This window comes from Rhamphochromis sp. 'chilingali' (assembly GCF_963969265.1).
Source record: "Rhamphochromis sp. 'chilingali' genome assembly, chromosome: 21".
Classification (NCBI taxonomy): Eukaryota; Metazoa; Chordata; class Actinopteri; order Cichliformes; family Cichlidae; genus Rhamphochromis; species Rhamphochromis sp. 'chilingali'.
The window spans coordinates 6,866,487-6,891,859 of NC_137949.1; the positions used below are offsets into that span (position 1 = coordinate 6,866,487).

Consider the following 25,373-nt stretch of genomic DNA (forward strand, 5'->3'; position numbering starts at 1 on the left):
ACAATGATCCAAAACACACCGCCCGGGCAACAAAGGAGTGGCTCCGTAAGAAGCATTTGAAAGTCCTGGAGTGGCCTAGCCAGTCTCCAGACCTCAACCCCATAGAAAATCTGTGGCGGGAGTTGAAAGTCCGTGTTGCTCGGCGACAGCCCCAAAACATCACTGCTCTCGAGAAGATCTGCATGGAGGAATGGGCCAAAATACCAGCTACTGTGTGTGCAAACCTGGTAAAGACCTATAGTAAACGTTTGACCTCTGTTATTGCCAACAAAGGTTATGTTACAAAGTATTGAGTTGTATTTTTGTTATTGACCAAATACTTATTTTCCACCCTGATTTACGAATAAATTCTTTACAAATCCTACCATGTGGATTCATGGATTTTTTTTTCACATTCTGTCTCTCACAGTTGAAGTGTACCTCTGGTGCAAATTACTGACCTCTGTCATCATTTTAGGTGGGGGAACTTGCACAATCGGTGGCTGACTAAATACTTTTTTGCCCCACTGTAGATAATCTGTGGAGGGAGCTGAAACTTTGATGTGGCTAGCAGCAGCCAAGAAGCTTAAAGGACAGAGTTTCAGTAAAGAGGAGACGACCAAAATCTCTCCTGAGATGTTTGCAAACCTGGTGATCAACAACAAGAAAGCTCCTACCGCTGTGCTTGCAAACAAGGGTTTCTCCAACAAGTACCAAGTCAGTTCCTATGAGCTCATTAACTCACTACTTAAATTCTGATGTGGGTCAGTCTTTGGTGTTAAATCCCAACAACACTGTGGATCTTCTAACCCGGGATATTCCTCGGCAATTACCAATCATCAACAGTTCTGCTACTCGCAGGCCACAGCAAGGAGTGAGGAGATGGAACTGCCAGGAGCCGAGACGCGCTGCTCTAAAACCAGGTATTTTCTAATGGAGGAGCTCACATTTTATACTTATGATTCCACTGACAGAATTTCTCATCCACATAATCCTGTAAATGGTCCGACTGTCAGTCAGCTGATCTCAACTATAAAAAAAAAAAAAAAAAAACTGACATTTTTACTTCCCAAACCCTGCACGTCAAGTCAAACTCCTGCTGCTTCTCTACAGAGTGGTTAAAAAAGAGAAACACGGAAAAAGCTGTGAAAAGAGAGAAATAAATTATATAAGAAATGAGAATGACAAGGGATTAAAAGACTGTTAGGGAAGTGTAAAATGAGATATGGAAAAAAGTAAGGAAGAAGAAGTCAAGAAAGCTACATTTAAGACTTTGAAACTAGTAACACTACCCTCGACTGAAATGAAGTCCAATTTAAATCAAATTAAAAATCAAAGCAGAAGAGACTGCCCCATTTCTGAATGGAAAGCTATGAAGCTATAAATGGTCAGAACGAGGACATTTGGAAACTAACTGTTCAAAGCCAAGAAGTCTAACTAGGTTTAGTAAAGGAGATAAGACACATTAGCGAAAGTAAACTCCTTCTGTGTGGACTGATTGGAAACTGGCCAACAAAAGCCTACTGTATCACTGCAGTGTGATTAAAAAAAACCAAAAAAAAAAACCCTGAAGCTGCTGTTTAAGACATTTTTATGTTCAAGTTTAAGGCTATATTTATTTTAAGAGTCTGTCAAAAAAATTTTTTAGAAGCAGTCAATGCCCGGGAGAAAGAAAGAGTGAAGGAGGAGTAATATAGCAAGGCCAAACAAAGACACAGAGCGGTTCACCTCTCACACGGCCCGAGAGGAGATTTATTTATTGCTGCCTGCTCTGCAGAAATCAGCAATCAGCTTTTATTGGCTGAGCAGGAGAGCTTGACACAGACTTACAATAAGTCTGCTACAGTCAAAGGTTCATGGTAGTTTGGTTATTGTCAAACAAACATAAAAAGACCAAAATCAACAATAAATGTATCCAACCAACAACAACTGCGTGGCTATGTGAAGCCTAATTTATATCACTCCTCTGATTAATTCGGGCTCTCTGCAGATTTACATCGTATTCTGTGTCACAGTGCATCTGCATCTTAATATGCACTGCTCAAACAAAAGCCAAAAAGAACAAGAACCAGATATCTATACTGATATGAACCGGGTAATGTGTTAGGAACACAAGGACGCCATGTCGTTTGATGGAAATGAAAACGATAAACCCACAGAGGACTGATTTCAAAATAAACTAGTCAAGCTAGTCCATTTTGACGATATAGTACTCGATATTCTGCTTGGCTCCCACATGCTTGTATGCATGGCTGACAACATCGGGGCATCCTCCTAATGACATGATGAGTTCAGAGCATCACTGAGCTCCTGGACACTCTGAGGGGTAACCTGGCAGCATCGGATGGAGCAAAACATAATGTCTATTGGGTTGAGTTGCGTTTCTATTGGTCAGGTGACTACCTAATGGCAGTCAGGGTTCTGTTGCCTAGTTTATAGAGGTTATGTGCCCCCTTAGCTATGGCTTCTTCAGACCCCTTCACATGTCTGTCACATGTTTAGGGTGAACTTGCTGTCACCTGTTAAAGAACAGATGGTAGACCTGCCAGTTCTGGTATTCTATGGCAAATGCAAATCAGGCACCGCGGTGCTGAGCAGTGAGCACAGGGCCAACTAGAGCAGGGGTCTCCAACTCAGTCCTTGAGCGCTACGGTCCTACAGCTTTTAGATGCACCCCCACTCCAACACAGCTGAATCAAATGAAAAGCATCTCTCGAGGACTGGAGTTGGAGACCCCTGCACTAGAGGTTGTACCACTGGGCCCTCAGGCCACCTTCATGAAGTCTGTTCCCGATTGTTTGGTCAGAGACACTCACACCAGTGACCTGCTAGAGGTACTTTTGTAGCTCCCAGTGCTGATGCAAGCTGCTGATGGGTTAAAGGCCTTCTATGGCCCTGTCCAGCTGTCCTAGAGTAACTGCCTGTCTCCTGGCATCTAAGCCATGCTCTTCAGACTGTTCTGGGAGACAGAGTAAAACTTCTGAAAATGTCACTTATTAATGTGCCGTCATGGAGAAGTTGGACTACCTGTGGAACCTCTGTAAGGTCCAGGTATTGTCTAATGTTACCAGCAGTGACACTGACTCGAGCCAAATGCAAAACAAGTGAAAACAGTCAGAAAAGATCAGGAAGGGAAAATGTCAGTGGCCTCCACCCTTAAAACCATTCCTGTTTCGGGTTTGTCTCTTCGTTGCTCCTCTAGTGCACCTGCTGTTAATGTCATTAAAACTAAAGCAGTTAAAACCAATCAACAACCCCCTCTGCTACTTAAATGACCAGATTTTTTCACCCTCACAAGCTATGGTGATCACCTTGAATACACAAATAAGGACCAGACCTTCTGCTTCACTGAGGTTAGTGACACATTTATAAATAATCACTTATCATTATATGTAATAGGAAATTCAATTGAGAAACCAATTATGACAAACCATGTGAAAGAAGCAGGATAAATCCAGGTACTTTCTCATTCTACATCACAAATTCAATTTGTTGTCCCCCATAAACCCCCCACCAGAGCGGCCAAAGGTTCGCCATCGAGCCCCACCCTCAACAGAGCAATCGAAGTCACATTGCCCAGCCTCGCCCCCCTTAGTTCCTCTTCATGCCCTGTCTCCGCAGTCTGATGCGTGATGTGTGAAGGGTCCGGGCTGTGAGGATTATGGCAGTGATGACTTTTCCCAGGAGAAGCTGGGACCCTGTTTACTAGAAGGTTTTAAAATTTCTGTACTTTTAGGTGACAGGAGACATGTGGCCTGGTCAAAACACAGAGAGCTGCACTCTAAAAGATCTTTAAACATACCTTGTGTGCCACAGACTGCTCCCAAACACGAGGGGACAAGTAATACCTCTAAAACACTTAAGTTGGCTTTATTAAACATTAGATCTCTAGCTGGGAAAACATTTTTAATTAATGATTTAATCACTGAGCACAGCCTTGATTTTATGTTTTTAACTGAAACTTGGTTGGACCAAAGTAACAGTGGAGCTGTTCTCATCGAGACGACCCCTCCTAACTACAGTTTTATCAGTGAGGTCAGGGCGAGCAGGAGAGGAGGAGGGGTTGCTGTCTTATTTAATGAATCATTTCAATGTAAGCAGCTATCTCCTGGAAGTTTTCAGTCTTTTGAATATGTGGCTTTACAGCTGAAGGCCCCATCCAAAGTTGTGTTTCTTAATGTTTACAGGCCTCCCAAATACTGCACAGACTTTTTTAATGACCTCAGTGAACTGTTGTCTGTGATCTGTGTTGATTTTGACTGTGTAATTATTGCTGGGGATTTTAACATTCATGTGGACAACCCTCAGGACAAAGGGACTAAAGACCTGAGTAACACTCTGGGCAACTTTGGGCTGACTCAGCATGTAACAGAGGCCACACATAATAGAGGACACACTCTTGACCTACTGATCTCCAAAGGCCTGAGCATTTCAAAGGTTACTGTGTCTGATGTGGGCCTGTCTGATCATTACTGTGTTTTCTTTGAAAGTAAAATCTCAGCCCACACAAATATATCAACAACAGTGATCACAAAACGGTGTATAACTGAACACAGTAGTGAGATCTTTAACCAGGTCTTCCCATTAACACCTGACCTGCCCAGAGGGTCAGTCAATGAGCTCGTCAATAGCTTCAATGCTAACATGTTAAATGTAATGGACACTATTGCTCCCATTAAGGTGAAGGTTATCTCTGGAAGGAAAAAGTCTCCATGGAGAAACTCCACACTGGTGAAAAATGAAAAAAGAGAGTGTAGGAAAGCTGAGCGCAGATGGAGAAAAACAAACCTCCAGGTTCATTATGACATCTATAAAGAGAAACTTCACAATTATAATTTACAACTGAGGAATGCAAGGAGGTCCTACTTCTCTGACATCATCACTAAAAACAGCCATAATGCTCGGGTCTTATTTTCTACAGTTGACAGGCTAACAAACCCTCCTGTGTCAGTGGCAGCTGAACTTCATTCGACCATGGCCTGCAATGACTTTGCCAAATTCTTCACTGAAAAAATCCAAAAAATTAGACAAGCAATTGGTACATCAACAGCAGATCCAGGATATGTACTGTGTCCACCAAAAAACTGTTTAAACACCATGAAACAGTTTCAACCTATTAACAGCAAAGACCTGGAGGACATCTTAGGTCAACTGAACTCCTCCTCCTGCTGTTTAGATGTCCTGCCAACAAGTTTTTTCAAAAAGGTCTCAAAGAGTTTAGAGTCAGACCTGTTACAGATCGTCAACTTTTCTTTATTATCAGGTGTGTTTCCAGAATCACTAAAAACTGCTGTAATCAAACCTATACTGAAAAAGGACAATCTTGACAAGACACAAATGAACAACTACAGGCCGATCTCAAATCTCCCGTTTTTAAGTAAGATCATTGAAAAAGCAGTTTCTCAACAGCTCAGTTACTTCTTAAAACAGAATAATTGCTACGATGCCTTCCAGTCAGGTTTTAGACAGAACCACAGCACTGAAACCGCTCTGACCAAAGTCTTTAATGACATATGTCTGAATACAGACAGTGGAAAAATGTCAGTCCTAGTTTTACTGGATCTCAGTGCAGCATTTGATACAGTTGACCACAACATATTACTCAAACGACTGGAGAACTGGGCAGGTCTTTCAGGAACTGTACTAAACTGGTTCAAAACATACGTAGAAAACAGGAAATACTTTGTATCAATAGGTAACTTCACATCTGAGCAGACAAGTATCACATGTGGAGTTCCCCAAGGTTCCATCTTGGGACCCCTTCTGTTTAACATCTACATGCTCCCACTGGCACAGATTATAAACAACAACAAAATAAACTATCACAGCTATGCAGATGACACACAAATATATATCACAATGTCACCAGGAGACCGAGGCCCTGTACAGGCTCTTGGTAAATGCATCGAGGAAATTAATGACTGGTTGTGCCACAATTTTCTCCAGCTAAACAAAAACAAAACTGAGGTAATAGTCTTTGGCGCCAAAGAAAAACGATTACAGGTCACCAGAGAACTTCAATCTATACATCTAAAAACCACAAACCAGGCGAGAAATTTGGGTGTAGTGATGGATGCAGACCTAAACTTAGAAAAACACATTAAGACAATAACAAAATCAGCTTACTATCACCTCAAGAATATATCAAGGATAAAAGATCTGATGTCTCAACAGGACCTGGAAAAACTAGTCCATGCATTCATCTTTAGTAGGCTTGATTACTGTAACAGCATCTTTACAGGTCTACCTAAAAAATCAGTCAGACAACTACAGCTCATTCAGAACTCTGCTGCTCGAGTCCTCACTAAGACCAAAAAAGTGGACCACATCAGTCCAGCTCTGAGGTCCTTACACTGGCTGCCTGTCCGTCAGAGGATAGACTTTAAAGTTCTGATGCTGGCCTATAAAGCTCTGAATGGTTTAGGACCAAAATACATCAATGACCTCCTGACCCAGTATGAACCTTCCAGATCCCTCAGGTCATCTGGATCCGGTCTTTTATCAGTTCCCAGAGTCAGAACCAGACACGGAGAAGCTGCATTCAGCTTTTATGCTCCTTATATCTGGAACAAACTCCCAGAAAGCCTCAGATCAGCTGAAACACTCAGTTTATTTAAATCCAGGTTGAAGACTCACCTGTTCTCAGCTGCATTTGAATAAAGCACCAAATCCACACTTTAAGCTTAAATTTCAAAACTTACATTAACTACTGATTTTATCTACTGTTCTGATTTTATCTGTTTTGATTTTATATACTGTTGTTTGTTTGTTAATTAGTTAGTTAGTTTATTTGCTTGTTTTATTCAATTTTAAATCATGCTTTTTATTTGTTCTTGTTTCTAATGTCTCTGTAAAGCACTTTGAATCACCTTGTTGTTGAATTGTGCTATACAAATAAACTTGCCTTGCCTTGCCTTATAAAGCTTTCCTGCTCACTGATTTGCAGCATCACCCACAGTGCAGTACAACTCAGAGGTATTCATTTGGCAGCAGTGGTTGTCGTCCCCCCCCACCCTGTGAAAAAATGTTAAAAATTGCTCAATGTTAAGTTGCAAGCCTTATTATTGCCTAACCCGCTTCCCTGTTGGTTCACATAGACTTCACAGGAAAAGCCTTTTTTTATGAAGTAAAGCAGTGATGACAAGACTGGACCATCAATCTGGTTACTTTATCACTTTCACTGTAAGGAATATCAAGGCTGCTCTTCCCCTTGAAAATACTCTTATTCACACAGCACAGTCAAAATACAGTGAAGCAAAGGAAGACTGAACCTGAGTGAGTGTGTTAAAGTAAACGTGAGAAGTTAACCGACTGATCGACATGGTGACTGAGGTGTCGTGCATTTTAGGAGCAGCGGGGCAGCGAGTGTTGTAGTGCACAAGAGTGTCGGAGAGGAAGAGCAGATGCAGTGAAGATGAATGGAAGCTTACCTGCTCCGTGGCCAGCTTTTTGTTGGGCTGTCCGCTGATGAATGGCTGTAGCCTGCAACACAGACAGCAACATCATCACACTTAGCCTTCTTTATTTTCTTTAGCTCATTTGTTTTATTACTGTTTAACATAAGTCCTACTAATCATAGTGAGGCAGAGGAGCTAGCTTGTATTTGACACATTGCTAACATCAAACTCAAACATGAAACATTTTCTATGTATTCTAGGTTCTTTTGTGAATAAAATCGGGTTAATGATATTTGCGGTTTCACAGCATCCCAGCTTCTTTTGGAACTGGGTTGTAAACGTGCTTCTTAAGTGGAATCATTGACTCTATCTCCTTGGTGTTGTAACTAGATTATTTGATGTTATATGGCACCCCATAAACAGCAGCTTCCACAACAACCAAACCAACCAACACATCTGGACTTCGTTCACACAGTCTGTGTGTGCAACCAGCAATATTCATCAGTACTGGACAAACACTGTCCCTGTAGGTCTTTACCTTACAATATAAAGTGCCTTAAGGTGACTGTTGTTGCGATTTAGTGCTTTATAAATAAAACTGAAATGAACTGAACAGCACAGCAGTCCTACAGTGAAGCAAACACATTGCCTACAAAGGTTACAGACTAATGGGCTCCCCTTTGTTTTAACAGTGCTGAACAGCAAACACTGAAATGACATAAAATACTTAAAATTAACCTTGATTTTTAACAGCGGCTGGGCTTTATGACCTTGAAGTTGCACGACTGTAGAAAATGAGTTCCATTACTCAAACTGAAGCACAATCTGAAATGCCAGTGAGTCTACAAGAGGATTAAATGTGCGGATTTTATGAACCCCTAAAAGCCTGAAAGTAAGATATTCATTATTTTTCCAGACATTAGAAGATAATAAAATCTTCTATTCTGAGGCCAGTTCAGATTACATTTCACTGTTAACCTCAGCAGCGAGGACACCGCCTGCCTGCTTCTGCTCAGCTTCGTTTCTTTCTTCCACCGCATTCGTGTCCTCTCTCTTTGTCCCTGATTGGCTAACAGATTCACATACCCGTTTCTCTTCAGTAAGCTCATGTTAGCAAGGTGTTACCTAAACATACCCAGTATAGTAACATTTTCCCACAAGTACAAGCTAGTGGTGAAGGGATTCGGTGTTGTTGTTGTTATTGACATTTTACAGTTTAAGCCAATGTGCTGGAGAGCATGTAAAAGCACACTGCTAGCATGACTAATAATAAAGGACCTCCTTTGTGCTCCACTAAATAATCAGGACTTTTACAGTCAATTTAAGCAGAACAGGAACAAGGGAAATCGAGCTATCACAGCAGCCTTCTGGGGATGAAATAATGGCTGATATAATCATTGATAAAAATTGTAATGACAATAGCTCCTGCTGATACCAGTTCCTGCTCATTGTTGCCATTTGGACAGATGGGACAGCAGAACATTGCTGTATGTCGGATGGCTCTTTGCAACCACTCTTACAGAAAAAAAAGCACATTTTATTTGTACTTGACGCTGATGCAGCATTTAACTCTTGACACAACACAGGTAGAGCATTGTATTATCTTAGTGCAGCTGGTCTCTGTTGGCTTCAGGGCGACTAGCTCACATTTCTAGGCAACTGCGATTAAAAAAAAGGAAAAGAAAAAAAAATGGTGTGAATGAGAAATGAGCCCAAACTGTGAGTGACAGGCAGAGCGACTGTCTGTCTCTGTGAGTGCAATCTCTTCCTAGACAGTCGCGGAGATAATCAGCAATGAACGCACCACTGGCAGTAATTCCTAAGCAGCCGTCCCACCACCCCACTGGCTGGAATTAGCATTGTTCCCGAGGCTCCCCACCCCCATTTTCTGCCCACCCGGCCCGGTGCTGAGCTCTCCCTAGAGGCTTACAGTAAAGTGCTCAAATCTCACTGATAAGACGCAGAGCGCGAGTGAGCTTTTAATTAATCTGCTTTAACCGGGGGGAAAGGGGAGGAGGGGTAAAAAGTGAATGTGGCATTTTCACCCCCCAACATCATCATTCCCCCCACCTCCTCCTTTCTCAAAGCTCATTATAAAATCCCAGCCAGGCCGGCGAAATGCTCCCCGCTGAGAGAACTATTTAGGGCCCCGTATATGTGCTAGACAAGACTGGCTCCCATGAGCCCTGACCTGGACACTGTGGAAAGAGGGAGGGACGGTGGAACCATGAGAGGAAGTGATGTCGTTAGGCAACAGGCAGTGGAAGGGGGCAAAAGGGTGAGAAGAAGAAGAAGGGATAGAGGGCAAAACAGCACGGGAGCGAATGAGGAAAAAGATTGGGTGAGGGCATGGGGAGGCATGGAGGGGGAACGCGGGGGAAGCCTGAAGAGAAGGAAGGTGCTTGGATTAAGAGAACAAAGGAAAACAATATTAAAGAATAAGATCAGCTAATAGCAGAAAGAGAAAAGCAGAAAGGAAGAAAAGAGCGCACAGAAATATCAGAATGGGAAGAAGAAGAAAAAACTGAGACTCAGGAGTGTTGACTGATTATTCCAAGGTTGTTCCTCACAGAACTAAGGCAGTAGTTCCTCCAGATAAACAGTCTTAATTAGCTAAACCTTTGTTGTGTTGTGCTGCTAAGTGAAACCAAACACAAATTAGCTGAATCAGCTGCAACAGTTCTACATAATGGAGTTTAATTCTACGTAGCAGCCAGTCGTGGTGCATTCGTAGCTAGTGTGCCAGCTGTTTGAAGACGAGTGTGTCGTTCTTTTCAGCAGGTTTCTCAGTCGCTCATAATCACATTTGGAAGATATGCCGTGCATACTGATAGGAAAAAGAAAAAGGAGTGAAAGGTGTGAACATTTTACCTTTGGTAATAAATTTGTAAACTAAGACAATGACAAATGTTTCCCTGATTTAAAGCCATTGTGAGTGAGTGAATGAATAAGCCAGGGTGTTAACGGGGTAACACCCTGGGGATGTTTGTCAGTGTTTTGACACTTTACATAACACATGGAATACCTTTTCATGAGCTTGATATTTTTGTAAATAGGAAAAAAAATCTAATTTTAAATCGGTGCTCTGGCTGACATCAAACCACTTCCTGTAATTGCAACAGTTAGAGCGACTGATAGCGAGTGGGGTCAAAGGTTAGAGTCACAGGGCTATGAGAACACCAATGCTCCTCGAATGAACAGATAAAGACAATTTAACTGAGGTCAATGAAGGTTAAAAGAGTCGAGTAAGTGCTGTGGAAACAGCAGTTTTAACCTCTCCAGTGCTGATACCGCTCTCAGCTCTTCCACCACTTTGACTGAGACTAAAATATCTTGTCAGTGGTTGATAGACCACCATGAAATTTATAAAGAAAACCATGTTACCCCAAGAGGCTGTCAACTTGAAACATCTCCACAGCGTTAAGACTGATTGTCACAACATGTGCTGTCAAAAAACCCCAAAGACAACACAAAGACCAAAAGCAAGATTCCCCATCAGCTGTACTTAGACTTAGTGTTTGATAATCGCCAAATGATAGAACATCCAAATATTAAACTAGGATCCCAGGAAAAAAAACAGATGTGACACTGCATCTCTGATGTAGTTTTGCATACAACTCATTTAAAATTAACACTCCAAAAACCAGAGGCTTTGATTTTGGAGCTGTAAAAATAAGTCAGTATGATAATAACTTGTGTGTTATGTAGAGTAAATATTATGTTATCAGAAATAAAAGTATGTATATTGTTCTTAATGTTTATATCAATGAAGAATCTGGATAAATATTAACTGATACGTTATGGAGAAGGAGTGGACTAAAAGTAAGTGGGCAGTTCTTTCCACTCATTTTAGACACGTAGGCTGTCTCAGGACAGGGTTAGTGAAATTGGAGTGTAGTTTTCTTTATTTTTTATAGCAGTTTTATCATTTTTCCCTAAATGACTTTGCATGCTACCTGCATAAGCAAAATAAATTTGTCCAGGTCACTTTTTTGAGTTATGACATTATTTATTTCAGCATTATGGCCTCACTTATTTCTTAAAATAGCTTATTTTAATGATCATGTATTTGTCTTTTTTAGGATATAATAAAACACATTTTGGAAATGATACCTCTGCCTGTATGTCTTTGGGTACATTTAAAAAGTAGTACTGTGCAATACTACAAGTTCTACTATTGATTTGTGCGACTGATAACAATACTTGCTAATGTAGGGGAGAGCAGTGTGTCATGACTTTGCAAATTCTGAACACATTTTAATAAAATACATTTATAATATAGTTTATAATCAGTGTTGGGCAAGTTACTTTGAAAAAGTAATTAGTTATAGTTACTAGTTACTTCTTCAAAAAAGTAACTGAGTTAATATTCTAAAAGTAATTAATTACTCAAAAAGTAACCATTGTGTTACTTTAAAAAAAGTTTAACCCTCTGGGGTCCAGGGTATAATTGGCAATTTTTAACTACTTTTGATGTTTCCTCTACATTTCACCTTTAAAAACTATTTACTTTGCCTTGTTTGGTATCATCCTTTTCAGCACAACCTCACATGTCTGAATTTACAGTTATGTTTTCATTTTGACATACTGTATTAACACAATTTATCTAAAATCAGACAAAAAACATAAAATCAGAGTAGAAAAAGTTATATTTTTCACTGTAACAACCACTAAACATGTTTAATGAATCATATTTCATAACTTTAAATGCAAATATAAATTGTCAATTTTAAAGTCCTGTGCACAAGTTTTGCAAAAAACAAACTTATTTGCATCCATTTACCTTTTACCTTGATTTTTTTAAATAACCATTTCAAACTATTTACAGAACAATCAGCTGTTCTTTATTCAATAAGATGCCACACAAATTATTTGTGCCACTCCAAATATTTCTGTCCACTATAAAGGAGAACATCACAGCCTGATACCTGCAGGTCTGACAGCAGCAGGTGCATCACTCCTGTTTCTACCTGGAGACAGCAGTCGCCTCATTGTTCTGACACACAACATAAAACTATCCAAACTACACACTAACTACACAAGACAACATGAACTACACACTCCAAACACGCTAAACGTGATCGTGATTGCCGTCCACGGGAGCGCGCAGCTGCTTAAAGCTGTAGCGTCCAGATTACTTACAGCTACTTCCGTGCAACTGATATAAGATGAGGCTGAACACAGCTTCAACTGTCTGTTTATTGAAAAATAAATGGTTCGATTACTGGCTCCTCCAGTCTGCATGCCAAATATCCTTGGGCAAGATACTAACCCCAAATTGCCCTCCGATGCGTTCATCGGAGTGTGAATGTGTGTGAATGTTTATTAGTTGCACTTGTGTTTAGCAGTGCTTGTATGAGTGTGTGTGAATGGGTGAATGAGGCATGTTGTATAGAGCGCTTTGAGTACTCCGGGAGAGTAGAAAAGCGCTATATAAGAATCATTTACCATTAGTTGTAACGATAGGAATAGTAATTAGTTCGATTACTCGTTACTGAAAAAAGTAACGCCGTTATTCCCATCACTGTTCATCAGCTTTTCATTTATTTTGAAACTTTTTTTTTAGACCTGGAACATAAACGTGTCTGTCTCTGAAGCACTGAGGGGCAACTTCTGTTGCTTAAATGTGAAATAAAGCTATAAATAAAATAGACGTGACAGTCAACACAAATGGTTCAGATTTTTCAGAATGCGTGTGTCACATATCCTTTTTATTTTAAGAAAACTAACTTTTAACACAATTCAGGGTTAAAAGTTACAACCACAGCATTGGTATCAATAGTATCAATATTCAGATTGATCCACCGATCTCTATCAAAAAGTAATCTATGTGGAGTGATGTGCTGGAGTGCATGTCAATGACCATGACATACACTTCATCTGACACTTTAAGCACTTGCTATTGTAACTATGCAGATAACTTCTATAACTTCTGTTGCATGTCATAATTTTTGGATTAGTAAGTTTGACGTAGTGACTGATTTTTTGTTGTTGTTGTCACAAACACTGATTATTCATGAACAGCTTTTAGTGAAAGTTTTGTCATGTATGTCGGGAGAAAATCGGACAAACTGGTCCGATTTGCAACCGCACATGAGCTAAATAAAACTGTGCGGTTGAATTGAATCTGATTCTTCCTCTTGTACACTATTACAAATGTTTTCATTTCAAATTCATACAGAGAGTCTCAGGAGTGCCTTACACTGAGTCAGATTTCCTAATGAAACCCGTTGCTGCGAGTGTAAGATAAGATAAGATAAGATAAGATAGAACTTTATTAATCCCTCGGGTGGGTTCCTCTGGGAAATTCGACTTCCAAAAAAAGCACAGCAACGACCGAAGTTACAGTTACAGAATTGTTATATATATATATATATATATATATATATATATATATATACATACATACATACACATACACACACACACACACACATATAAATACAGAGACAAATATAAATAAAATATACAAAGGGGATAAATAGAATAAATAGGAATAAAAATAAAAATACAAGTGAATTGCACATTTCAAGTATTGAGTCTATTGCACTGTTGACTATTTACAAAAGTATTGCACAAGGTATTGTACAGTGAGGTGAAGAGGCACTACAGCTTAGTTGTTCCCCCCTCCTTTGTCCTCCTGTTTCCCCTACCTCTCCCCTCCAGAGAGGAGTTAAACAGTCTGATGGCGTGTGGGACAAAGGAGTTTTTAAGTCTGTTAGTTCTTGTCTTGGGGAGAAGCAACCTGTCACTGAACAGACTCTTCTGATTGTTTATGGTGTGTATAAAGTCAAAATACACACTCGCTCCATTACCACATTCGCTTCCCCCATGATTTCATTTCCTACAGCGGAGCCATTTTCATTTTGCAATAACTCTGCTCGTCATTAGAGCTTCTAATCATTCTGCAGTATGCTGTCTCTCTTCTCGTTTCCATTGTGCGCCGGCGTTCGCGGGACATTTGTTGTTGTTTTGCTCGTTAGCATCGAGGAGGGATGTTTCTACGAGCCTCTGCTTTTTAAATCGAGATGATTGCACCTGTTTGTTTTTTTGCGTTCGGATCAACTTCCATTTCTCCGCAAATGAACTGAGGCAAAACCAATATAAGGGAATAATTTCACTATTCGTACAATAATCCAATCAATAAGATAACAAAGAGGAAGGATGGAGGCGAGGAGGGGAGATAATCTGCAAACTGGGGGTTGAATAAAATTAGTTCTGCGATGAGCGCGGATGTAAATAAAAGATGATAATAATCTGAGCTTCCAACTCGATTTTCCAGCTGGGGACTAGATCCTTGGAGACGCGCGCGCACGCACACACACACACACACACACACACACACACACACACACACACACACTCACACACACACACACACACACACACACACACACACACACACACACACTCAGCTCTTCGGCACAATTAAATCAGGCATAATCACCCACACATATACACACACAAGAAACTGCAGTGCCCACTCATACTTTCCCAGACACACAAATACAGACGCACAATACAGCCTCACACACACTCCCCCACAAGGAGTGTGTGCCTGTGATTCGTGTCCATTCAGGCTGCAGTGCATTGTGGGCCGGTGTGCAGCTTGGCAAGAGGAGACACAGACTCAGCCAAAAGAACTGATTGTGTTTTCTTCTCTGGCCAGTCCATCCAGCACTAACCCCATTACACACACACACACACACACACACACACACACACACACACACAGTACCTGGTACTGCAGATTCAAAAGGGTGAAGGGTTATATAGATGGCTGTTTATATGCAAAGACACGAAGGAAGAAGCACAATACAATCCTGAAAATCTGCATACCGTCAAACACACAATCAGCCGCTGTAACACACAACTGCAGAATCTGTACTTCTGTACAAACAGCAGTGTGAAGTAACTCAGATATTTTCCATCAAATGTGACAAAATTGTATTTTTCCTGGAGGGCATACGAACACCAGGACCGGGTAACTGGTCTGATCTACCCTAAACTTAGGTTTAATACAGCACGTGTTTCTCTGTCTGCAAACACACTTAAGGGTCATTTACTTTGCTACAAGTTATGGATGTAACATGGTTAAACCGGACAATATGATCCACAGGAAGATACCACAGAACTATATGTTCAGAGGTCCAGTCGATACTTTCTAACTCTTCTAACGCTACTAACTCTTTCACCCATAAAACAGACATTTGACAACCTCTGCTGTGCCACTGATAATGAGTTTTGACACCTCAATATATCAACAAAGATTTGGTTTGACAAATAGAATAATTTTATGCGGGTTTTTCCAAGGGTAGCTGCTTAGGCAAAGACCACCCTCGCTAACATACCCTCGCTAACATCTGATGCACACCCAGTCACTGTCCCAATAGCAGGCCTGAAACATGAAAGAAACCGCTCAGTTCAGAAAAGAGTTTTAAGGGTCATTCTAGGCTTCAATCAGACATTCAGCTGAACTCTCTTCAGGCACAATAACGAGGAGTGCTGTAAAAGATGATCTCGCCCACAATGAGATCTGATCTCATCTTCAAGGAATCGGTCCAGGATTACAGAGGACAGTGAGGTAACCTTAGCTCTGTCCAAATATCAAACAGATCTGTAGCTCGTGAACATTACAGGCTCTAATTGAATAACGAACCATCTTGTGTGCTATCCTTCGTTCCTGCTGGTGGTTCCTTCAATTGCTCGCCTCAAAGTTGGGATTAGTTTAACTTGGGCTGAATAACAGTTGATACTGCAGGTGATAAGATACCATGTTCTGATCCTTAAATCTACAGACAAACTGTAGGAAATTCTCCAAGTTTTCAAGAACACGTTTCCAAACGACCTCAAAATTCTCAGCCAACCACTGCTGATGAAAGGCAAAGTGGGCTCATTCCACAGTAATGAGATTTTTCTTAATAACTTCATGAAGTTAATCATATGTAGGACCTAGTAATGACATTACTTTCTTCATTTCACTTTTACAATCTGACACGCTGCTGCAGCTATGTTAGATGAAACAAAGTAAAAATGTGATTGCATTTGTAAAAACATCATCAGTAACTTGGTCTATGAAACTGAAAATACTGACTTTTCAGTCTTGGTATGGTTCAAACTCCCCAAAAACACTGGACCTTTCCCATTTTATTTCCCAACATTGCTCATCTTTAACAAATGGTTGCACATCATGTCATAATTAACTTGGGAAATTAAGTTGTGCGACTGCTTTCACAACTTTGAGCCTTCTGCAAGTGAGACCTTTGATACAAGTTTACTTTGGCTGGCTAAAGTAAAGACAAGACTATAAATGATGCAACAAAAAAAACAAACAGGCACATGAGGTCCGTACTGAAGTCTGTCATGTCAAATAACAAGCAAGGTTCAGAAGGAGCTCAACGCTTAACAGCAAGAAACAGATGAAGAACATCGTCACAGACTTTTTCGTTTGTATTGTGCATTGCAACAATGCTGCGTGGATGTTCCTGGTGAAATTAGCGCCTTCATTTTTGGGGGATTTCCATCAGTTTCTTAATGCACTTGTGAAAGCTGGTACACACACACACAGAAACATGCACACACAGGGCCGCATTTAATAACCCACTAACCCATCCGTGGCCATTTGATGAGAGCTGTGACATTTCTCCAGATGGATGGGATTTCTGGGTCAGTTAGCACCCAGCTGCTTACTGTGGCGCTGGGCTCTTCCTTTGCAGATATTCTGGGGGAGCATGACCAGTCTTGTGAACAGAGATTAGAGATTCAGCGAGACGGGTGGCTGTTAACGGCTGTGGGCTAAACGCACACACACATATTAATGAGAGTTGTGTGACAAGAAAGCCATGCAGCCCAGCTTTTGGTGGAGGAACAAGGAAGGAGTGCGAGTAATTTTGAGTTGGCCTTTTAATGAGAATGTATTTTGATTTTCAGGCTCATGATAAATAAGTTTAAGTTTGATATTTTAGTTTGGTTTTCTTTTAAAATTATTTGCACCACAAATGTTTAATTCACACATAAAAATTAATTAAATTTTTTTATGTCGATTTTAAATTTCAACAGAAATGTAGAAAAACGTGGAAAAGTTGTATGTAGTTTTTTAATTTCTTTATTTAACCAGATAAAGGATTAAGAAAACCTCCTATATTATACCAACCTGACCACATAAACAATAGAGGTTAGACCTCAGCCAGAAACAGAAACATCTGCTCTTTTTATTGAAGTGCTCTTGAGCAATAGTTCTCCAGGCTCTTACACTCATTTTCAGTCAGTACTTAAACCTGACCATTTTCGTTTGTAAGGCCACTTAGCACTGACCTATGAATGATTCGAGCATAAATCAGAAGAAGATGGGCCTCCAGTGCTGAGAAGTGAAATTTGGGTATTTTATTAGCACAAATCACATCATCACAGTAAATGGACCCAGCTTGCTAACAAATTTTGACAGCTTCATCAAGTTGTTTCTTAGCAAAACAAACAGCAGACAATGAACTTCACCAATCATACAAACAAGCTGCATACGAATGCAGGTCATCGATTAGACTTCAGACTAAAACTATGAGTTAGAATATTAAAATATTACTACTTTTGTCAACAAAATGAACTTGGAGTGTACCGTGAGGTGTCACGGTGTTATGAAGCAGGGACACTGAGTGCGTGCTTCTTCAAAGGCTGCTAGTTTGACCAGAGGGAGGATCACAGTCTTCCACGCCACTAATCACACAAATGGGGAGGATCACAAGCTATTAACCCCCATCTACTCAAACAGATCAGTCATAAGTCTGAAAGATCAAAGAGTTAACAGCAGCAACACACTCAAAGCCAGACCTTGTGGCGACAAAGTCACGCTCGTTTTCTAAAATAAACTCTAGATGATTTTTATCCCGTGCACACTTTGGTACTTAAATTACATGATTTGACATGATGCTTAAATTACATTTCTCGCCTCACAGTCATTTCTCACGTGACTGCCGACTCTCCTGTGTGACGGTGCAGCTCGAGCAGTGAAAATGCCCTTTCACCTCCAACAGAAGAGTTCTCACTCAGATCTAAAAGATTACAGTGCAAATAAAATAAAGTCAAATCTCCAAGCCAGAAAAGCCTCTGCATAGAAAACAGATTATACCCAACTCTGCTGCACAACGTGTCATTACGTCAGCTCGGAAGTCAACTACGGTCTGTTAGAAGAAAGAAAGTATAGTGAAAGAAAACAAACAAGTGAAAGGTAGCCGAACTAATTGCAGGCTTTGATGCATCCAACTTCACAGGACGTAATTAGGGGAAAGTTGTCTAAACACTTTTCTGTTCTCTTTGAACTACAGCACAGCGCAGCTCTTTATACCACAGAAATAATGCCATGAATGTCTTTGAAAGTAAACTAAACAAACAGAGGAACCTTGATGGGATGAAACTAACTAAACTCATAAATGAAGGATGAAACTAATAAGAAACCAAAGGCAAACACAGAATATAGAGAAGATTCAAAACCGACATAAAATATTCTTAATGAAAACTGATGTAGATATATTTCCAATATTAAATATGGACAAACATCAGTGTTCTTTCACATCTATGTAGTGTTTGTGGTCGCCTCTATAAAGGATTGGCCTTCACAGATCAGTGGAGAACAACTTGACTAGCCTTGACCCCATCGACCCACCTTTGGCCGGCTTAACTGCCTGAGGTATCCCCGCAGAGGTGTGGACTCGAGTCACATGACTTGGACTCGAGTCAGACTCGAGTCATTAATTTTATGACTTTAGACTTGACTTGAAAAAATGTTCTAAGACTTGACTTGGACTTTTACACCAATGACTTGGGACTTGAATTGGACTTGAACCGGTTTACTTGAAAAGACTTGATATTTTACCCCAAATATAAAATTTAACACGCATATTATATAGAGATTGAAAATGTGACGTCATTCACGGGTAGAACCGCAAAGGATTCTGGGAACTCATGGCAAGCGGTACTAGCGCACGCAGGCTTTCAATTAAAATCAGTTATACAGCGATAAAAAGAAACACAAAAATGTCAAGAAGCTGTTGTATTATTAACTGCAATAGCCGGTCGCATGACAGCCACGGGAAGCCGACGGGTAAAGAGATCGGTTGTTATCGGATTACGTCGCTGAGGAGAAATTGTTCGAGCCATGTTTCCGAAGTAACAAAGAGGCGACTGGATTGCAGCCATTCAAAGATCAAATATAACGTCCCAGAACACTCCAGCTCACAGGTTACTCTGCTCCAAGCATTTCCACAAAGGTCAGTCTGCTGTTGTAGTTAATGCGTCATTTTTCTTAACATAATTGGTGATATAGGTTACAAGCAAGTCTGGTGCTGAACAGAAATTGTCGCGCTATGCTCCTTTGTTTATTGTGCATAAATAGTAAATTGTCCTGACACAATATTGCGTTTCGCTTCTGTTATTATGGTACACTGACAAAAACACATACTTTTATTCACAGGATAAAACAGTTGTTTTGTATCACTAATTGCCCAGTACGATTACAGCATACAGTATTATTGTCACTGCTACATTTCTGTGATGCTACCAGAAATTATTTCCACTACTAATTAATTACCATTGAGCTCAAAGGTCCTATTAATAAACGGTTAAGGAATGTGTATTTATGACGACAATTTGTGAGACTGGTAAACTTATGATAGGTACGATGGTCTTTCGTTCTACACGGTGCGTTTCAAGGTCCTGCACCCATCCGTCGGTAAACTGTACCTGGGCTTGTTGCAGTGACCTGAAGTTACTAAACTTCATGAGTGTATGCGCTCACTCCAAGAACCGTATGATTATAAATATGCATATAAATATGCTACGATGAGATGGCTGACTTCATCTAACTAGCAAATGTTTTCCAGGCTACGTTGGTGATGCAGTTTTTTTTTTAAATGATATTTTAAAAAAATATCATTTATTTATGTATGATATTTTTGTCATGCGATTTTAAAGCCAGTCCTACAACCGCATCCAAGAATAACATGCAGCTTATCTCAGAACTGTCGGTGAAAATTATTCTTGGAGCTAGGTTTAATTGAGCTGCATTTTAAAGAGGTGCAATTTCACAATTTGTGTATATTTTCTAAGTTCACTATTTTGTCATGTGTTGAGAAAAACACAGATTTTAAAATTACATGGTCTAATATTTACATTTAGCATAACTGCAACATACTTTTTTCGTTTTTTTTAAAGACTCGAAAGGACTTGAAATTCAAAGTTTCAGACTTGTGACTTGACTCGGACTTTTACACCAGTGACTTGAGACTCGACTCTGACTTGCCTGACATTACTTGAGACTTGACTTGAGACTTGAGGATAAAGACTTGAGACTTACTTGAGACTTGCAAAACAATGACTTGGTCCCACCTCTGTATCCCCGGGGAAAAAATGTCTTGCTGGTCCCATCAATTATACCTGTCAGTTTCATCAATTCCCCGCACGCCCAGAAAGTACATGATCTGAAACGATTAAGTCTATCAATAGGTCAGCTGATCGATAAAAAAAACTGTAAAGGTACAAGCTTCTCAAATGGGATTATGACAGTTTCCAAGGTTTCAGCGACATCATCGGGATTCTGATTTACAGTTTCACTACTGTTTACGTTTACTGCCGCCAATTTGGGGTTGTTAGCATGCTACTACTTTCAGAGTAGAAAATCTGAGTTGAGGGGGCACTTAATCTTGAACACACAATTAACACCAACCATGTAGGACAATCTTACCTTTTTTCTTCTACTAATACTAAGTCAGGAAGCAGTGGTCTTAATGTAAGCTGTTCTGGGCTCTACCTCAGGTTCTCCTGGGGTATTTGATGAAACGCCCAAAAAACTAAAAATAGCTCTGTGATTCTAATCTGTGCTCGTCATCCAGTCTTTAATCTACCCACCCATGCAGAGTAAATGAACTTCAATCACTTGTATCTGCAGACTCATTCTTTCAGTCACTACCCAGAGCTCGACGTGGTCAGACTGTATACTGCATTGTCTTTCAGGTCATTCACAGACTGGTCCTAGTGTCGAACCTCTGAGTGCAAATTATAAATCTCACAGCAAGACAACAACCAAACAGATCAAATCTTCAACTCAGTTCAGACTCCTTAATCTCGAGCATCACACGTGTCCAACAAGAAGGTGAGGGGATCATCAATTATCACTTCCCCCAATCTAACTGGTTCTCGGTGGTGGGCTGGCATAGCAACAGTGGTAACAGTAGCGTGGCTCTTCCCACAAGCATCTGTTAAGTGAAGCTGCTAAAAAGAAAGAGTGGTAAACATCTTTTCGGGAGGCATGGAAACAAAGTGACCCTTTGGGAAAGTCAAACGAGCTGCTGTTTTCAGAGCAGCCGCATCCACATAACCAGTGCTGCGGTCATTTTGATGAGATACTTTTTTTAGTTTTTGTCTTTTAACAGCGATGTGTCCATGTTCGTTAACTAATAAGCAAATTTTAGGGCTGGTCTGAAATCACCTCCTCCTCCCAATATCATAGACAATAAATATGTTACCCATTCATAAATATTTAATTTCATTAATGAAGTTCAAATAAAGTGCTCCAGTCCCTTTCTCCACCAGTGTGTCTGTGTTTAACCTTTTCTCAGAATTTTGGAGAAATAATTGAAAGAAAACAGCAAAGTTGTCCACGGAATCGACTGCTGCATCCTGCACAGACGGGGGATTTACTGACATTTCGTTCGGAAAAACTTTTCTGAATTAGTATGCAGAAATGCCTCAACTTTATCTGAAGGAAGTGAGCATTTAAAAGTTATAATCCCTCCCTGTGGAACCAGCTTCCCACCGTCAGCAGGAAATCATATCATCTCAGTATTCAAGGACATGCTCGAGACTTTGCTTCCCTTTCTATTTCAGACCTTCGTTTTCTCTACTTTACACGCCTGCGGTCTTTTATTCGTGGATTTTCAGTTTGGGTTCCACCTGGTGCTCTCAGACACGATCGCAGGTGTGTTTACCTCTTTTTGTTTGGTCCTTCCACTAAAGTTCAGCACTTCAGTCCTGTTTCTTAGGAATAACCTTTTGTTAACATGGCGAAGGTGTAAATGATTTCCTCCAATAGCAGTTGACCTTCTCTTATTTGCTATCGCTCAGGTTACCTCTTTACCTCGATCGCAGGGCACCTGAGACTTTTCACAGCAGTGAATGTAAAGAAAAAAATGTTGGATTGCAATTGAAGTTCGTGTCAAGTTGCTGAACTACATTACAGATAAAATGTTGTACTTTATACTAAACAGGCAGCTTTAGATATAGGTTACTTTATATGTTAATATTCTTGTGGTAAAGTAGCAAAAAAAGGACTTAAGTAGAAGTCAAGACAAAATTATTAGTAACATGGGTTTGAAGCCACGTTCAAGCAAAGTTCCATCATTTTAAATGTGAGACTTTGGTGTTTGCTTTCAGCTTATGTGAATAATTAGTTTGTAAAATTTTAAATAATTAAAGATTGACTGTCAGAGGGGGTGAAAAAGAGAAGAAGAGATCTTGGTAGATGCAATTTTTCAGCAGATGAGAACGTTTCAGGATTTTGTAAATATTTCCGCTAAATTTCACGTCAATTACGTACGTCAATATCAAATCAACATATTCAACTCTGTATATTTTATATATTTTATTATTATTATTATTATTTTATTTTATTTTTTTACTATTTAATTTGTAAAAATGTGTATACACACACACACACACACACACACACACACACACACACGTAGGAAAATATTTAGTATACACATCCAGAAATGCATACACTATTATATATTGTACATATATTTATTAGTTTCAGGTTGGCCATTCTTGTATTTTGCTCGTTTGTGTTGTTGTGTTTGCACATCTCTGTTGCTTGTGGGGCTCGCACACAAGAATTTCACTCGCATGTGCTGTGCCAGTGTGCCTGCACATGTGATGTGACAATAAAAAGTGATTTGATTTGATTTGATTTGATGTTCAATTGCAGTTTGTTAACCCGAATGTGTGAAGTACTTGGAAACCATGCTGCTACTTCAGGGTCACAGCTAATGATAACCTTCACTACTTTTCTCTATTAGCTTATTGATTACCTTACTAAGCTGTAAGATCCCAATGGCAGCGAGGATGACACTGTTTAAATGTCTAATTTTTAAAAAAAATAGAATAGAACAGAATAGCCATTTATTGTCATTGTACATGCACAATGACAATAAAGTCAATACTGTATCACGGTTTTTGTTTTTTAGGTTTGGCAGTTTAATTCTCTGGAAAATGTTCTTTATGCCAGAATGAGTAAATGTGGGGAAAATAGCTAAATGATGAATAAATGTAATAAAAGAGAAAGTTGCTGTTTTACTTTCCTCACACATCAAAAACAGAAAAAATACTTTGGTGATGACAGCGTGTAAATTTTAAATCACATGTGTTCCCAGAGGAGCTATTTACATTTTGGAGGTATGAGGTTTCTGTGTGACAGCGGCTATTAATCTGAGCTCACTGCACTCGCTTGTGGGGGTCAGAGGTCAAACGGCCATCAATAAGAGTTGGTGGCTGCGTGTGGCGATAGACTTTTCGGCAGCTCTCCTTTGCCATGGCGACCCTTTACAGCAGCGGGGAGTGGCTCCTGACACCTAGTCAGGCTTTACCGTGACAGACAGCGTGCACTTATAAATCACTCTGCCCCCCCGAGGATCACAGCGAGGCCATACGCAACGCTCTCATGGACAACCATCCGTATCCCAAAAACACAATACACAGCATATAACTGCAGCCACTGACACCTACTGTCCAAAGATCAATCGAAGACTCCATTAAAACACTCTGCAGTAGTGTAGGAATATCTGCTATAATTTGAATTATAACGCTCACAGTTTTCAGCTAATTTCCTGAGAGCAGCTCTTATAATTCCCTTAAAATGAGTTCACATTAAGCTGAAAATTACAAAGACATTTAACGGACAAAGTCGCCATAGTTTGGCACTTATAACATTTTGATTATGAAGCACCTGTCACTGCTGAAACTAGATTCATAAAGTACTGAAACTCACTGCTTGCTAATCTGTAAATATCTGCGTAATAATGCTTGATCACAAGTTTTGGTTGAATTGCACTTGAAATGCTGAGTTTTATTTTATTGGCTCAACTGACATGATGATTAACATATGAATGTAACAAAAATTTCAGTTACTTGGATGCATTTGTATCCATTTTCTACATAATTAGAAAATATTTGTATCTACAAAAAAATATATGAAATCAAACAAGCCTAAGAAGTATGCAGTGAAGCATCCTGGTCTTTTCTTTTAAACCATTACAGTTTACATTTTTTGCAGAAATGTGTTCCACCAGAAATTCCCAGATCAACCGGCCAGAGTCTGCAACTGGCTGATTTCCAGAGTTGTCGGTCCGGACGGGTGACCAGAGAGTCAGAATTACATGTGTGATCACAATCACAAGAACAAAGAAGACAAAACAAGATGAATTAACCTTCCACTGTGCTCACATACAACACCAACAGTCGTGTGAAAAGGTTTCCACCGATCTCTGAACTCTGAAAAACTAAGTAGATGATTGAACAGTGTGTACAATCCCCTTTACCTGCAGTAACTTCAATAACTGTTTTCTTTAGAACTTTATTAGTCTGCCACACTGCTTCATCTTATAGAGGTTTCTGGATATCTGTTTATGCACAGTTCTCTTAAGGCCATTTCATTCAGGTTGAGGTCTGGACACTTCAACACCTTGATTCTTTCTTTTCAGCCAGTCTGTTGTACATTTGTTGATGTGCTTGGGATCTTTGTCCTGTTGCATGAAGCAATCTAAGCCAAGCTTTGCCTCTCGGAAGACAGTGGCATCGTGTGCACTACTGTACAAACACAACAAGCAACAACCCTCAAGCAACAACAAGCACAGGCTCAGAATAAAATGAGAGTAGGGCGCATGCTGACCCCAGTCAAGCAGCCAGGATTGATTTTTCAACAGGAAACAAAAGCAGAGATGAGCAGTCAGGTTT

The 25,373-nt window shown here is 40.0% G+C and overlaps 1 protein-coding gene across 1 annotated transcript in view; it reads right to left on the minus strand.

The window, feature by feature from the left end:
• The window catches only part of brf1a (BRF1 general transcription factor IIIB subunit a), a 135,227-nt gene that overhangs the window by 13,617 nt on the left and 96,237 nt on the right, over positions 1-25,373 (minus strand). The window contains exon 17 of the mRNA XM_080870635.1: positions 7,410-7,461. Within this exon, the coding sequence (XP_080726761.1) occupies positions 7,410-7,461 (52 nt within the window). The remainder of the gene's footprint in view (positions 1-7,409; positions 7,462-25,373) is intronic.